At 57.4% G+C, this 16,423-nt stretch overlaps 2 protein-coding genes across 4 annotated transcripts in view; both read right to left on the minus strand.

The window, feature by feature from the left end:
• Window positions 1-14,271, minus strand: part of LOC102449337 (butyrophilin subfamily 1 member A1-like) — a 109,035-nt gene extending 94,764 nt beyond the window's left edge. Inside the window, exon 1 of the mRNA XM_089771335.1 lies at window positions 14,122-14,271. The gene's annotated coding sequence lies outside the window, so the exon portion shown is untranslated. The remainder of the gene's footprint in view (window positions 1-14,121) is intronic.
• LOC112547665 (erythroid membrane-associated protein-like) lies at window positions 3,727-9,180 on the minus strand. Of its 3 annotated transcripts, XM_089771378.1 has the most exons (6): window positions 7,812-9,180; window positions 7,016-7,132; window positions 6,063-6,185; window positions 5,950-5,976; window positions 4,623-5,230; window positions 3,727-3,921 (listed from the first exon to the last, which is right to left on the minus strand). In XM_089771378.1, the coding sequence occupies exons 1-6, from the start codon at window positions 8,143-8,145 to the stop codon at window positions 3,883-3,885; spliced, it is 1,248 nt and encodes a 415-aa protein (XP_089627504.1). In that variant the 5' UTR covers window positions 8,146-9,180; the 3' UTR covers window positions 3,727-3,882. The 3 variants fall into 3 exon arrangements, with proteins under 3 accessions (XP_089627504.1, XP_075769778.2, XP_089627503.1); XM_075913663.2 differs by lacking the exon at window positions 3,727-3,921 and having other exon boundaries at window positions 3,928-5,230; window positions 6,063-6,083; XM_089771377.1 differs by lacking the exon at window positions 3,727-3,921 and having other exon boundaries at window positions 3,928-5,230.
• Window positions 14,272-16,423: the final 2,152 nt, after the last annotated feature.

Below are 16,423 nucleotides of genomic sequence, written 5' to 3' on the forward strand. Positions count from 1 at the left end.
AAATTACAGCTCCCGCACCCACAGCTGTTCTGTGTTGCCCTGCGCTGACTTTTTCTCCTTGTCTGGTCAGGGCGCCGCTTGGGGCAGCGAGATCTGACGTTGTGGACATCGGAAGCCTGCTTGGACCACACATGGCTCTTAAAGGGGCAGCATTTTTTTTTTTTTTTGCTCAATTTCTTTCGGCTCTTTGCACTGTATCCACCCCTATCTTGGCTCTTTGTCAGGGCCTCTCCACAGCCCCTAATGCATGGTGGTAGTGGCAGCCATGCAAAGGAAGGAAGGGATCCATGTCTCTACCCTTACCTGGACGACTGGCTTCTCAGGGGGCGGTGGAGGGAGCAGGTTCAGCGGTCCATACTTTTGACCAGACAGACTTTAGACCAGTTAGGACTCTGGGTGAACGAGGCAAAGTCGACCCTAACCCCCATGCAGGTCATCGAGTTCGTGGGGGCACGACTGGACACCACGAGGGGGAGTTTCAGACTGCCCCCCTGACCATGGTGAGATGGTGCCTGAAAGTCCCGGGGCACATGGCAGCCTGTACGTAAATGCTTCGGCACGCCAGGTGGAGACCGCGCCCGCTCCAGTCGTGGCAGTTGAGCGTTTACAGGCCGGCACGGGACCACATGGACAGGATGGCCACCGTTCCGTCCGCGGTCCTGTCAACGCTGGATTGCTGGATGAGGGAGGACGAGGTCTGCAGCGGGGTACCGTTTAGGCTCCCCCCCCCCCGCCATGCAGCTGGGCGCAGACGCCTCGGAAGCAGGCTGGGGAGCCCACCTGGACGACCTGAGGACCCAAGGTATGTGGTGTCCCTGAGGCGGGGTGCTCCCCTCCTAGACCTGTTTGCTTCGGCCAGCAACAGGAAATGCCCCACGTTCTACTCGTACAGGGGGAGGGGGAGCGGGTCCCTGGGGGACACCTTGATAGGGCTATGGCCCAGGGGCCTCCTATACGCGTTTCTCCCATTTCCCCTTATTCATGAGGTCCTCTTACGGGTCAGGAGGCTCCGGGCAACGGTGATCCTCATTGCCCCGGCGTGGCCCTGCCAACGCTGATACACGACCCTCGTGACGGAGGCCCCCATCATCCTCCCGCAGGCCCCGGACCTGCTCACTCAGAACGTCGGGCGAGGTCTCTTATGTCATTCGAGCCGCTCGCTACCTGTTCCCTGTCTCACCTGTCCTGGAAGGTGGTGTTCCTGGTGGCTATTACCTCGGCTAGGAGGGTCTCAGAGCTGCGGGCCCTGTCCTCGGAACCACCGTATACGGTGTTCTCCAGGGATAAGGTGACCCTCCGCCCTCACCCAGCATGCCTGCCTAAAGTAGTGTCCCCGTTCCATATGTCGCAAGAGATAGATCTCCCAGTTTTCTACCCTAAACCTCATGCAGACGAGAGGGAGCAGGCGCTACACCCCTGGTCACCAACCAGTCGATCGCGATCTCCCGGTCGATCTCAGGGGCTCTAAGAGTAGCTCTTGAGCCCTCTCTGAACTGCGCACCTGTGCAGGACATTTACATTAGATTTACTCATTTGAGGAGCAGCTCCTCACCGAGCAACAACACAGATGAGTAGCTGTGAGGAATGGTGGGAGCTGGGAGGTCAGGAGGGCTGAAACACCCCAGCCAGCTGACTGTGGCTTTCGGCTGAAAGAGGCTGCCCCACGCTCCAGCTGATTGGCGGCTTCTCCTCTGAGCCTGCCCACGTGGAGCTTGGCGCCATGGCCAGCTGACCAGGCAGCTGCTTCTCTTCCCTCCAGCCCGGCTGCCCTGCACTCAGCCCAGGGAGGCTGCGTCTAGTTCCAGCTGTGCTGGAGCAAGCTTCCCGGGCTGAGCGCAGGATCACAGATGCCCATCTGATGGACTGTATACGACTAGCAATCTCAGACTACAACCCAGACTTCAAGACACTGGCAGATACTGGTCAGTCACAGGTGTCACACGGAGACTTTGTTATTGGCAGAAAAAAATATAGAATTATCGATACTTGGTTTTAGATTTACAAAATAGCCGAGAACAAAATGTATAATTGTAAATGCTTCATTTGACAGGTGAAGATCTACCACCCCGCCCCTTCCTTGAAGTCCCGCCCCTTCCTTGAAGCCCCGCCCTCTCTATTCTTCTCTCCATCACTTGCTATCCCCAGCCCATTCCACTAGGGCTTGGCTGTCGTCCACGGCGTTCTTAGCCCACGTGCCAATCCTCAATAGATGCAGGGCGGCGTTTATTAAATTAACCGGTGTCCCAGGTTCAGCCTTCTCCAACGCCGTTCCATGGCAAAGTGAGGCACAAATCGCACCGCCCCATTTTTGTGGCTAGAAAGGAAAGTTGCTAAAAGGGGATTTTATGACAGGTTTGGGAAGGAGACTTATTTTATGTTTAAAAAAAGAAAAAAGAAAAAGCTAACTCCTGTGAGCAGTCACCACAGTGCGTCTGCTGCAGAAATCTCCCCCGCACCCCAGCTAGGACTGGGAGAAACCGACCGTGAGACTCTGTCTTTCTCCTGGCCTGGGTGTCTGACCAGTCCCGGGCACGGTGGTCCATTCCCCCTGCTGCAGACCCACAAAGCGTTCTCTGGGCAGCCGCCCCGTCCCCTCCCTTTCTTACGCTCAGCCTGGGACTCCTCACCGCTCTCCCCTGCGCTTTGCCGTAACAGGCAGCCCACCCTGGACAGCTGCCTGCTTTCCCCAGGCACCTCTGTGCTTCATTGGGGCGTATTTCACTTTGCCAGCCAGTCCCGGATCGGTTCTGTCCCGCCTCTGCCAGTGCCCACAGGTCCGGCCACGCCTGGGGGCCCCGAACTGCCCGCAAGGCCTCAGGGCAGCCCGGGGGAAACACCGGAGCATTTCACTCTCCCCGCCTGCCTCACAGCCCCCAGGAGAAATAAAAATACATCCCCTGGGACCCAGAGAAGGGCCTCACCTCAGGTACAGGGGAGAGGCTACCACCCCTATAACTGGGCTCCTGACCCCCAATTGCCCCCCCCCCCATCAGCTCCTTCCTCTGTGCGAGTGGTACCCTCTGCCCCATTTCTAGCTACAAGCAGGAAACTCAGGGAGCCCGGCTCCGGTCTGCGGCAGGAAGGGGATTTGCTCTCCCGGCTGCAGCAAGTGGGACCTGAAAGGCGGGTACCATAGGCGAGGGAAACAGCCTCCACTGCCCGGCCATCTTGGGGGACTGGGGCTCCATGGCTCCGCCATGGCCAAGGAATGGTGGGGCCGTGCGGGAGAAGGTCAGGTTGCACCCTGCAGCAGCCCTGATCCTCAGCTGGGGTTGGGAAGGGGGAAAGGTTGAAGGGGCGTGGTCTCAGGGAAGGGGAGTGGCTTCAGGTGGAAGGACTGTGACGGACCGGGCCGTGTCTGGGCACAGCTGAGGGCGTCCGCTCAGGGCGAATTGCTCAAATCCGGGGCTCCTTACAGCCCCTGACTGGTGACCTCTCCACACAGGCCACAAACCAGTCCCACAGAGCGCTTCAGCTGCCTGCCTGAAGCCTCCCGAGCAAAACCCCTCCGACACCCCAGCAATATCCGTGCCCCAGATGGCCCCGGGCCTATACACAGGTGGGGGGTCCTAGCACCCAATCCCACCTACCCCGAACAAGTTCTGTCCGGTTCCAAGAAACCAGCCACAGATCCCTGGTCAATTTACCCTCTGGACCTTACCCACAAATCACGCTGGGCCAATCCTTTAGAATCTATATCTAAAGGTTTATTATTACAGGAAAGAAAAGCCTGAGAGTCAGGTTATTAAAGTACAGTACGTTACATGCACCGAATCTCCCAGTTCTCGATGCAGGCTCTAGCAGAGATGTTACAGCTGCTGGTTTAAAAGTTCTTGTTGCACATCCAACGATCAGGATGGGTTCACAGGTCTTCCGGGCTCTTCAATCCCTGCAGTGCTGCCTCTGGGATGAAGTGCTGAGCTGAGAAAAAAATGGCATCGACCACATGGCCTCTTTATACCTCCTTCCTGGCCTCTTCTTGTATGCAGCAAGTCACCTGGTCAGAGGCCAATCTCTATGTTCCCTGCTGGCTGCTCTCAGGTGACAAACCCCATTCTTTGGGTGTGTCCTTGGCCCATCAAGTGCCATTGTCCTACAGGGCCTGGCTAATTAGCATGTCCACAGGCCTAGGCTCTGCCCAATGCTCAACCACATGCAGAGAAATATTTAGTATCCACACAGATTACAGATTCCTACCTACTCACACAGACATTCTACACTCTCATAAATAGCGTACACAGGATCAGCAAACAGTAGCTTCTATTCAGTACCTCACATGGCCCCCTCCTATACCATTCTTGGGGCCAACACCCCCACCTAGGGGTGCAGCAGTGATCTGGCTGCTCCCCTCAAGATCCAGTAACGTGACAGAAGGGGTGGAGTTTTTGCTGCTTTCCCCAGCTGGGCTGAGGAAGTGCCCCTGAGGGACCCAGTAGTCAGGTCCTCGCTAGAGCCGCTCAGTTGCACACCGGAAGATCGACCCCCGCAGCCTCAATTTCCCCAGGAGGGCCAACGAGGGCGGAGCCGCCAGCCAGTTTGGGCAGGGCCGGGCCAACGCTAGCAGGGACCATTTGGGGTGTTCCCAGCCTCGCTGGAGCAGTGACGTATTTCCTACTCCCTACCCTCTGCCTCAGCTTGTTCGCTCGGCTCTCCCTGCTGAGCTCCCCTCTCCTCGCTGGCTGGGCTGGGCTGGGATCCCCTCTGGCCTGGGCCAGAACCGGGCAGATGGTCAGCGGCTCCGCGTTGGTGCCCCCAGGATGGAAATACGGGTGCAGCGTCCCGGAGAAGGTGCCGGTGAAGGTGAAGAGATGGGACCTGTCAGTCACATTGTAAAACGAGACCTCGCCCGCCTCGTAGTCCAGGAAAACCCCCACCCGGCTGGGCCTGGCGCTCACAGAGAGGAGAGTCGGGGGAGAGGTGCGGGCCTTGTATTCCCCATCCCTCAGCCACACGACCCAGTATCCTCTCCCAGGTGAGAGTGTGACCTTCCCCTTCCTGCTCACAGATTCCCTGCAAACCCCCAGGTCCCAGCCTGTCTTGTCTCCCACCTCCACCTCCCAGTAACGCCTCCCGCCCGCGAACCCCTCGGCGCCCAGCACAGAGACAAAATAATCAAATCTCTCGGGGGTGTCGGGCAGATCCTGCCGCGTGTCTCCGAGTCTCACGCTTTTCCCATCCTCAGACAGGACGAGTTCGGGATGAGCCGTGTCTGGATCCAGCGTCACATCCACTGGGGAGAGAGTCACAGAGTCAGGGCCGGGGGCAGGGCCGGGTCCCTGGGGTCAGCAGGAAATTAACCTGCCCCCCCGTTAATCACTAAGGGCGGAGGGAGATTGTCTGAGGGGAGTCAGGGCCCCTCTGCCTGGCAGAAGACAATGGGGGGAAGGGTAGGAGTGGGGGGAGGGGCTGGGACAGGGGCAGCCCCAGCCCCCCCGGCTGCCCTTGCCACCCCTGCAGGTTCAACAGCCGGTCCCAGAGCCGGGTTGATGCAAAATTGCTTGGTGAGGTTGGTGCCCCCCCGCGCTGCCACATCCCCACCCCGGCCCAGGGCAGTGGGCTCCCCTCCCTGCTACCAACTGGCTGGATAACTCCCTGCCAGGCTGGTCCGGCCCTGCCCATGGAGCTGCCTTAGGAGACCTCGCCCGGTCCCCTCCAGCCCTGGGGGGCTCCCCAAGGCACCCGGCAGAGCGAACACACAGACCCTGCCGGGGTCACACGGGGCTGCCTGGCCCAGGCTCTGCTGGGCGTTACTGGGCTGGGCGGGTCTCACACCAGCAGGCAGAATCGAACCCGGGACCTCTGGAGCTTAGGGCAGGAGCTTTGACTGAACGAGCTCCCAGCCAGCTCTGGCCGTAGAACCAACTCCCCCTCCCGTCCAGGGTCTCCCAGCCCCCACTGGCGTTTGTGTAACTGCCCGGGGTGGCTACAATCCCAGGGGCTGGACAGTACCTGCGCAGAGCTGGGCGCATCTCCACCCTGCAACCAAACAGAGAGAGGGGTGAGTCGCCCAGTGGGAGACTGAGTCACACAGGGGCTGTGCGGGGCGGTGGGAGGGAACTTACTGAGCTCCCCCTGGAGTTTGCCTGGAAACAAAACAGAGAGAGGGGTGAGTCGCCCAGTGGGAGACAGAGTCACACAGGGGCTGTGCGGGGCAGGGAACTTACCATGCTCCTCCTGGAGTTTGCCTGGAAACCAAACAGAGAAAGGAGTCCCGTTATCCAGCAGAAAGGAAGCGAGTCCCAAAGACCCTCCCGCTGGGAAGTCCCAGTTCTTAGATCGAGCAGAAAACAGGACTACGTAGCACCTGAAAGACTAACAAGATGGTTTAGCCTTGGAAGTGCAGCACAGTCCTGGTTTTCTTTCAGCTAGCCCAGACTAACACGGCTGCGTTTCCCTTAGTTCAGTGTTTCTTAAACTGCGTTCTGTCTTAATGGGGAAGGCAACCTTTTCTGTTTTTCTCAATAACTTGTTGTCACCCCTCCCCCTTTCTCTTTGGTGTTCCTCGGTCTTACAAAGCTTAAGAAACGCTGCCTTAAACTGAGTCTGGATGAGCCTGCATCATCAGCCAGACCCAGCACCTCCCGGGCAGCGCAGGACTGGGCAGGGGATGAAAATCAGGACCCGTCCAGCCACCGGGCCAGAGCTAAGGGGGTCCCTCCGCAACCGGACAGTGTTAACCCCGTGAAGCCAGGAGCAAGGCCGTGGGGTGAGGTGCAGGATGGGAATTCAGAGGCTCCTACTGCATTTAGCTGCAGCGCCCCAGCGGGGGTAGCTCCTGGCCCCAGCCGGAGCCGGGAACAATCGTGGGAGCTGAAGGGTGAAACCACTTGACATGACTCGGTTCAGACTTGACGGTTTCATCTCCCTCTTCCCCCTCAGCCCGGCCCCCCTGCCTGCAGCTCCCCCGGACACTGACTCAAAACCCTCCTCCCGACAGCTCTACTCTGGGATTTGTTTAAATCCCTCTCACCAATCCTGCCCTTCCCCCTTCCCGCCATCCCTCTCCTGACATCACCTTTCGCTCGGTGCTGCCTCCAGAAGCAGTAACTGGCCAGGGCGATGAGAACAAACCAAAGAGCCAGGATCACACCGAGAGTCACCATCCAGGGGTTGTCCCATGGGATAAGCAGCTCTACAAGAGAAAGTGTCATTGACGTGGGAGCAAACAGGCACCCCACGAAGGCAGGGCCCTGCGGCGGGTGTTGCTGGGACTAAGGCTGGGTCTACACTGCAGAGTTTTTGCAGAAAAACTTCACTTCCATCCACACTGCAATTACGTTCTTTCAAGAAAAATCAAAAGACCAGAGGGGTATTTCCAAAATGGGCAAACCTTTCTACAAGGAAGAAGCCTTTTTGCAGAAGAGCCCTTTCGGGAAAAGGCGTGTGTGGCCGGGGAAGAGGGAGTTTTTTCAGAAGAAGAGGGAAGAGGAAAAAGCACAGGGCCCTGGTGGCCACTCCGCCCATAGCGATCACAGCTGGCGTGAGAGAGAGCGTCCGTTCAGTGTGGACACCTCTGTCGAAAAAGCCCTTTTGCAGGGTCATAGGCTCCTTCCCCTCTCTGGCATGATAAATGCAGAAGTGGGGCCCCGCCAAAGTCCCCCAAAACCTAAGCTCAGCCCCAGGAGTGCACAAAGTCACGGGAATAACCACAACGCGTTAGTGTCACCTGACCGGTTAGCGGTGTTTGTGTGTCTCATTAACCCCCGGCTCAAATGTCAAATTTGGGCCACTAACCCCACCCCAGACTCCGGCGAGTCACAATCCAAGCACCAGTCGGGGGTTTTCAGAGTTTACGAAACAATGTAACTGACCTGGCACCTGCACTTCCAATAAAGCTTCCTCATAAAAGTCACCGGACTGGAAAAAACACGTGTACTGCCCCTCGTCGGAGGGCCGGATATCGCGTATTCTCAGGGAAACTTTCCCGTCGGTGATGTTGTGTTTCAAGAGCTCCGTTCTCCCTCGGTACTCCGGCATCTGCTCTCCGAACTGGTCCTGCCCGTCGCGGTACACATGCACAGCTGCAGAGAACCGGGATCGGGACCATCTCACCTCCATGCTCTCGGCGCTCATCCGGGGGGAGAGGTGGCAGGACAGGACGGCCTCCCCACCCAGGGAGGCAGCGATGGGGCACTTAGGTCCCATCACTGTGAACTGTGCTGGGAAACGGACAAGGAGAAAACTTTCAGAGGTTAGTCTGTGTCGGCACAAACAACGGGGAATCCTGCGGCACCTTGAAGCCCCTGATCAGTTCTCATCCAGCTTTTATACCCAAACGCTTTTGTTTTCTTGGGCTTCTGGGATCTGGTCTAATGCAGTTCGTGCAATTCTCCCTGGGCTGGTACCTCCCTGGAGCTGTTACCTGCCCCACCCCTCAGGGATTGTGAATGGCACATTGGAAAAAATAAAACACGGCAGATTGGGAAAAAGAATCCCAATTCGACATGCGATGGGATGGAGAGTAATTTGGCTACTCAAGAGAGACCTTGGAGTGACTGTGGGTAGTTCTCTGCAAACATCCACTCCATGTCCAAAAAGCAGACAACGTTAGGAATCATTAAAAACGGGGTAGAGAATAAGACAGAGACCCCTCTGTATAAATTTATTTCCTCTGTATAAATCCATGGGACGCTCACAGCTTGAATCCCGCATGCAGATGTCGTTGCTTCGTCTCCAAAAATCTCCCTTGGCCTTGGAAAAGGTTCAGAAAAGGGCAACAAAAATGCGGAGGGGTTTGGAACAGGACCCATAGGAAGAGAGATTAAAAAGTCTGTTACTTTTCAGCTTAGAAAAGAGGAGACGATGGGGGGAGAGGTCTATAAAACCATGAGTGGTGCGGAAAAAGTGAATAAGGAAAATGATTGACTTGTTCCCATAATATAACAACTAGGGGTCACCCAATGAAATGAATAGGTAGCAGGTTTAAAAGAAACCAAAGGAAGTTTTTCTTCACCCAGCGCACAGCCAACCTGTGGAACTCCTCGCCGGAGGATGCTGTGACGACCAGGACTTCAGGGTTCAAAAATGAACTAGATACATTCATGGAGGTTAGGTCCATCAATGGCTGTTAGCAGGGCTTGACGATTGCGGCGAAAACCACTTGCCAGCCCTTCACTGTGCATGTGCGAGACCCGCACCGCCGGTGAATGGGGCGACCGGCTGAAATCTACTCACCACGGGGTGAGTGTCATTGACAGTGTGAGGGTTACAGAAGCACCACAGGGGACACCCCAGGAGCCTGGTGTCGGTAGCAGACGCGGTTACTGGGCCCCCAGCTGTGCCCGGGCGTTCCTCCATGTCCTTGGCAGGGTTGAGCAGACAGGGATATCCACCCGGCAAGGAGGAGGCCGGAGCACCTACCCGGGGCCAGCCTGGGAGCCTGCAGCAGGAGGCAGAGCGTGAGGTAGCCGGGCAGCGCGGAGCCAGGGGGGGACGCGGGATCCTTCTTCGTCATCGTCGCTGGGTCTGGGGGAACAGGAGCAACAACAAACCAGCGGGCGAGTGAGGGGGAGGCAGCGACAGCCCCTCGGCCGCTTGAATCTCCCGGCCCGGCCCATGGCTCAGAGATACGACCACTAGCGCACTGCCCGGTACCCACAGACCCAGAGCAGAGGGGCCCCGGTTCCCCGCTCTGGCAAAGAGACGGCCGGCGCAGCAGGGCTGCAGGTGGGACACTCCCAGATGGGCTTCTGGGGCTCCCAGGGCTCCTGCAGGCCGGCCGTGTCGGCAGCCCCGCGCGCTGTGTTACCCACCAGCTCTGTGATTCTTGGGGAACCAGAACATGGTCGCCTGTCAGCCTTGTGCTCGTGGGGAGTCAGGGAGTGACATTCATGGAAAACCATCCCCCTCCCTCAGGCCTCTGCTAGAATCAAAGACAAAGCAATGACAAGGCCGGGGAAGACCCACCTAGCTGCTTCAGACAAGGGGGAAGCCTAATCCGAACGGCACGCAGTCCGAACTAGCCGGCATTTAAAAATGGCGCCAGCCGGCTTTATGCAAATGAAGCCTGGGAAATTCAAATCCCGGGCTTCATTTGCAACTCCGTATGACTACATTACCCCCGCTAGTTCGAACTAGGGGGGTAGTGTAGACAGACCCTATGGGACACCGAAAGCGGAGAAGCACGGCCTGATGGGAAATCCCTGCTCCAGATGCTAATGAACCCAAGCCTGCTCACCCCCAAATTAGTCATTATCAGACCAATTCTAGTAACGATCCTATTGACACCTAAAATACTGACACTGCCTAGTTGCATTGTGAGCTCGTTCAAGGAACATCCCCCATAACCAGGTGTGATCAGTCTCTGTTGTCTCTCCTCTTTCTCTTTGAACTATCTCTATAAAACTCCTCTCCTTCCCCAAGAAAACTGTTCTGATACCTGGACTTAAACTGCATCAGTCCCATTGAGACTTCTTCATCTCCTGTCTGATCGTGCTGGGGGCTCTGTCCTGCTTTTCTCCTGCCCTCTGGACCCCCGGCTACCACCATCATCTGGGAACCCCGATCAGTGCAAGCTCCGTGGAGTGGTGAGGTCTCTCTCTCTCAACCATCTCTCTAAGCATAGCCTCCTGACCCTGCCCTAGTCAGGCTGTTTCTCCCTCTGGATTCCTGGGCTCTGGGAAGTTTCAATTTAGATTTAATATGGTAATTGTTAGATTTAATATTGTAACTTTTTGATATCACTACTCAGAAATAAATCACTTTCATTGTTAAGCTGGTTGCTTCTCTCTCTTACTTTCTCTTTTGCTCACTCTTCCTTAAGGGGGGTTGTTTTGGCTTCCCCATTCGCTCTGCAACAACGCTTCTTGTACCCAAGCAAAAGATCCCTGGAGTGCCCAGAATCCTGTGGGGTTTGCTCATCGTGTGGTTTACCTGTGAATGACTGTGGTGTGAAAGTGGGGATAGGGGGTGCTGAACCTGGGGGTGCATGAGGATAGCAGCTTAAAGTGCTGTTTAATCCAGCCCACGGAGTCCAAAGGCACATGAGGGTGCAGTGTGGCATTGCTGTGAAACCAGCCAGCTGAGTCCAGGGACATATGAGGGGTCAGCGTGTGAGTGCTGAGTACCCAGTCCTCTCAGACGTGCTCTGTTAGTGGGGTGAGTGTCTGTGTGTGTTGCTAAGGTGGGAAGAACCCCATCCTGAGGAACCTAGTTCCTGCAGGAGAGCTCCAGTGGGAGGGGGAATTGGCAGCAGGGAGAATTCAGCTCCATATGAGAGCCCAAGTAAGCACCAACAGCACCCTGATAGAACGGTTAACCTGCCCCCAGTCCCATCAGGGTAACCCTGATAAATGAGCATTCCCCAGAGTACTGGGCAAATCTGGGAACAGCCGCACCAGAATCGTAGAGTCACTGAGCACTAGAACAGGGAGGGGCATTGAGTCCAGTCCTCTGTCCCCACGGCAGAACCAAGCACCGGCTAGATCATCCCTGGCAGGCGTCTGTCCAACCTGCTCTTCAATATCTCCAGGGACGGAGACTCCACAACCCCCCTGGGCAATTTATTCCAGTGTGTCACCCCCCTGACAGTGAGGAAGTTTTTCCTAATGTCCAACCTCAACCTCCCTTGCTGCAGTTTAAGCCCATTGCTGCTTGTCCTGTCCTCAGAGGCCAAGGGGAACAAGTTTTTTCCCTCCTTTTTGTGACACCCTTTTCGATACCTGAAAACCGCTCTCGTGTCCCCCCTCAGTCTGCTCCTTTCCAAACTACACAAGCCAAATTCTTTCAGTCGTCCCTCCTAGCTCCTGTTCTCTCGACCTTGCGTCATTCTTGTTGCTCTTCTCTGGACCCTCTCCAAATTCTCCACATCTTTCCCCAAATGTGGTGCCCAGAACTGGACACAAGTCTCCAGCTGAGGCCTGATCAGTGCAGAGCAGAGCAGAAAAATGACATCTCGTGTCTTGCTCACCACCCTCCGGTTCAGGCCGCCCAGAATCCTGTTGGCTTTTTTTTTGCAACAGCATCACACTGTTGACTCCTATTTTGCGTAAGTCCACTCTGACCCCGCGATCCCTTTCTGCCGGACTCCTTCCTAGACAGTCGCTTCCCGTTCTGTGTGTGTGGGACACGGATTGTTCCTTCCTAAGTGGAGCACTTTGCATTTTCCTTATTCGACATCATCCTATTGAGCTCCGACCATTTCTCCAGTGTGTCCAGATCAGTTCCAATTCTGACCCGTCCTCCAGAGCACTCGCAACTCCTCCCAGAGTGGGATCTTCTGCAACTTAATAAGCCTCCTCTCTATGCCGATATCTAAATCGTTGATGAAGATCTTGAACAGAAACGGCCCCAAACCAGACCCCTGCGGAGCCCCCCTTGTTCTGCCCTTCCAGCAGGACTGTGAACCGTTCATAACGACTCTCTGAGTACGGTTATCCAGCCGGTTATTCACCCACCTTATAGTAGCCCCATCTAGGTTGTGTTTCCCTAGTTTATCAATAAGAATATCATGCGAGACCGTATCAAACCCCTTACTAAAGTCTAGGTATACCACAACCACCACTTCTCCCTTAGCCACAAGGCTCGTTATCCTATCAAAGAAAGCTATCAGATTGGTATCATCTGCAAATTTTGTCACCTCCCTGTTTACCCAGGTCACAAAACGCAAGTGACCGTTGGCAGGGCGTGGAGGGAATGGCCCCTGAGGTCCCTTCTGGCCCTGCGGCTGCAGGCGGCAGATAGAAAACGCACATGGGACGGCCCAGCCCGGGGCCAGATAAGACTGGAGGCAGGTTTGGGTTCAATGTGGCAAAGCCAGATAAGTGAAGGGAAAGGAGTCGGGAGAAACAAACAAGGGATCGCTCTGCGGCACGCCCTGCTCCCCACCCACCCACCCCCTCCCTGAGCCTGCACCCCCTCCCCCACACTCCTTCCCCAAGCCTGCACCCCCTCCCCATCCATAGCCCTCCCTGAGCCTGCACCCCCTCCCCCACACTCCTTCCCCAAGCCTGCACCCCCTCCCCATCCATAACCCTCCCTGAGCCTGCACCCCCCACCCACACCCCCTCCCCAAGCCTCCACCCTCCACCCACCCCCTCCCCGAACCTGCACCCTCCCCACCCACAGCCCCTCATGAAGCCTGTGCTCTCTCCCCACCCACACCCCCTCCCCTATACGGCACCCTGTCACCCACCCACACCCCCTCCCCGAGCCTGCACCCTGTCACCCACCTACACCTCCTCCCCGAGCCTGCACCCTGTCACCCACCCACACCCCCTCCCCGAGCCTGCACCCTGTCACCCACCTACACCTCCTCCCCGAGCCTGCACCCTGTCACCCACCCACACCCCATCCCCTAAACTGCACCCTGTCACCCACCCACACCCCCTCCCCGAGCCTGCGCCCTGTCACCCACCCACACCCCCTCCCCGAGCCTGCACCCTGTCACCCACCCACACCCCCTCCCCAAGCCTGCACCCCTTCACCCACACTCCCTCCCCAAGCTGCACCTCCTCCCCCACACTCTCTCATGAGCCTGCACCCCCTCTCACTCACCCCCTCCCTGAGCCTGCACCCCTGCCCACACTCCCTCCCTGAGCCTGCACCCCCCCACCCACACCCTCTCCCCTTACCTGCACCCCTCCACCCACACTTCTTCCTGCAGCCTGCACCCTCCCCCAGACTCCCGCAGCCTGGGGAGGGGGAGGTTGGGGTGGGGGATGGCTTGGGCTCTGGACCCCACTACAATTTTATACAAACCTGCCCCCCGCACCCTCCCGGACTGAAGCTTTGACCGGGGCCTGTCTCTGCTGGGGGCTCAACATTTGGGCCCCCTTTGTCCCCTCCCTTGGGCCAAACCCACTCCCCACAGTCTGGCACCTGAGCTCCCCTCCTGGTAGGGCCGGCCCTGGTCCTGGGGAGACTTTGCTCCCTGAATCCCCAGGGGGGCAGAGACCTCAGGAGGCATCGGGTCCAGCCCCCTGCCCAAAGCAGGACCAACCCGACTCCATCATCCCAGCCAGGGCTTGGTCCAGCCGGGACTGACACACCTGTAGGGATGGAGAGCCCACCCCTCCCTAGGGAACCCAGCCCAGCGCTCCCCACCCGCCTCGGGAAATCGTTTTTCCTGATCTCCCGCCTCGCTCACGGGACCGTTGCTCCTCGTCACTCCCCCTCCCTCACTGAGGCGGTGGCCCGGCGCCGTGCAGGGAGCCCCGAGCCGGAGGGCTGGGACCGGCCTCGTCCCGGCGGGTCTCACGACCTGGGCTGCTCAGCTGTCTGGGCCCGGCGGCCTCCCTCCCCCGCCTCTCGCTCCAAACGCCGGCGCAGAACGGTGCCTCCCGGGCTGGGTGGGGCAGAGCCACTGGGACAGGGACAGCCCCACCCTGGGCACTGAGCCGGGGGGGCAGTGTGGGGAGCAGCATAGGGGTGGCCCTGCCCCCCCCGGCCCCAGATCCTGCCCCAGGGGTCTCCAGAGCAGGGAAGGACAGGGGCCTGGTTTGCACCCTCTTCCCGGGGGGGAGGCGGTGTGAAGGGGGGGCTGAGCTGAATCTAGAGGGACTGAGTGAGGAGGGGGCAGGAAGAGGCCAGGTTGTGGGGGCAAAGTCACATCTCCGCCCAGCCCTGTGCCCGGGGCGCCCCTCACCTGCGACCGGCAGCTCCACGGCGGGCCCGGACAGAGCCCGGGTTTACCCCAGGGCTGGCTGCAGCCCCAACCGAGTCGGAGAGTCCATGGGTGGCTGGGCGGGCGGGGATGCAGGGGCCGTGTTGTTCAGCAGAGATAGGAGCTGCTCTTGGCTGGGTCCCCGCAGGCTGGAGCCTTGTCAGCCGCACGAATTCCCCTTCCCCCAGCTCCATCCACAGAGGAAACACTGGAGACAGGGGGGAGCGAACAGCCCTGGGCCCAGCGCAGACACCCCCCTGCCATGTGTCCACTTCCCAGCCGCACCCCCTGGGAGCAGCGGGCCGGCTGGTGGGGAGGGGGAGCCGGATCGGGCCCTGTCCATGCAGCAGGAGGGGGATCTGGAGGGGTCTGACCCGAGAAGGGGGTCTATAAATCCTGCGGGAAAAGGGGGTTTTGTGCAAAAAGGAAACGTCCGCACGGCTTGGTTTTGCACAAAAGCCCCTCGCGCAAAAACGGATCAGCAGGAAATATGCAAATGAGATTGCCCCTCATGCAAATGAGTCCCCCATTAGCATAGTTTTCTGCCGCAAAAACTGGCCGTGTAGACGTACATCGCCTCAATCCCCCAGCAGGCGCATATGGGAGGAGACGGTCCTTCAGATACCCCGGACCCAACCTGTGTAGGGCATCAGGATACCTGAGTTCTAACAGGGATGCAAAATTGTTTGGGACAAACTCCCGATTTGTCTGGATCCGATCTTTCAGGGCATCCATAGTTACAAGCCAAAGGTTAAGAGGGTGGTAACGGAGAAAAATATAATTAACTAAGAACTGTGGCCCGTCACTGGCCGGGCCAAGCCATTTTGCATCGATGACGCCGATAGGAAAGTTTGAGAAATTAAATCAATGTCCTAGATTTGGGAAACCACAGAACAGTTTGACATCTGTCTCATTTCAACGTCAAACGTTATTCATTGTATTAACGAAGTCCCAGCCCTTGTATGTTGAAATCCGAAACTCAGAACGCTCCCATGGCACGCCGGCAGCTTGAATCCTGCGGACAGATGTGGTCGCCTGAAAAAAGATCCCCGCCCCACCCTACAGCACCGTGCAGCGCCCCGGGGGCATCTGACAGCCCTGCAAGCTGTAAGGCAGAAGCTGAAGGCAAGGAAGGGCGGAGGGGGGGGGAGAGGAAGGGGCTTTTGTGGTGGGGGAGGGTGGAAGAGGCAGAAAGGGGAAGGGGTGGAAGGGGCTTGTGCAGGGGGGGGGGAAGAAAGAGGAAAGCACCTAGGGACAGGGTAGAGGAGACACACATGCCAAGTGGAGTCAATGAGAAAAAGGGCAGGAGGGGGGGTGTCAGTGGGAGGGGGGACAGGGTGATGCTGGGAGGGGAGAGGGTAAGGGCATTGGGGGCTAGAGGGGGAGGTGCTGGGAGAAGGCGTTGCAAAAAAAGCAAATATGATTCTGGGTTGTATCAACAGGTGTGTTGTAAGCAAAACTCGTGAAGTCATTCTGCCGCTCTACTCTGCACTAGTTAGGCCTCAGCTGGAGTACTGTGTCCAGTTCTGGGCACCGCATTTCAAGAAAGATGTGGAGAAATTGGAAAGGGTACAGAGAAGAGCGACAAGAATGATTAAAGGTCTAGAGAACATGACCTATGAAGCCAGGCTTCATGAACTGGGCTTGTTTAGTTTGGAAAAAAGAAGATTAAGGGGGGACATGATAGCGGTTTTCAAATATCTAAAAGGGTGTCACAAGGAGGAAGGAGAAAATTTGTTCCTCTTGGTTTCTGAGGACAGGACAAGGAGTAATGGGCTTAAAGTGCAGCAGGGGAGGTTTAGATTGGACATTAGGAAAAAA

Source organism: Pelodiscus sinensis, chromosome 19 (genome assembly GCF_052426305.1).
Source record: "Pelodiscus sinensis isolate ZL-2025 chromosome 19, ASM5242630v1, whole genome shotgun sequence".
NCBI lineage: Eukaryota > Metazoa > Chordata > Testudines > Trionychidae > Pelodiscus > Pelodiscus sinensis.

Excerpts from the sequence above, each read along its gene's own strand:
- LOC112547665 (XM_089771377.1), bottom strand. The coding sequence starts at position 8,145 with ATGGGACCTAAGTGCCCCATCGCTGCCTCCCTGGGTGGGGAGGCCGTC. Across the intron at positions 6,186-7,015 it reads GAGGCAGCACCGAGCGAAAG|GCAAACTCCAGGAGGAGCAT; the intron begins GTGATGTCAGGA and ends TTTGGTTTCCAG. Across the intron at positions 5,231-5,949 it reads ATGCGCCCAGCTCTGCGCAG|TGGATGTGACGCTGGATCCA; the intron begins GTACTGTCCAGC and ends CTCTCTCCCCAG.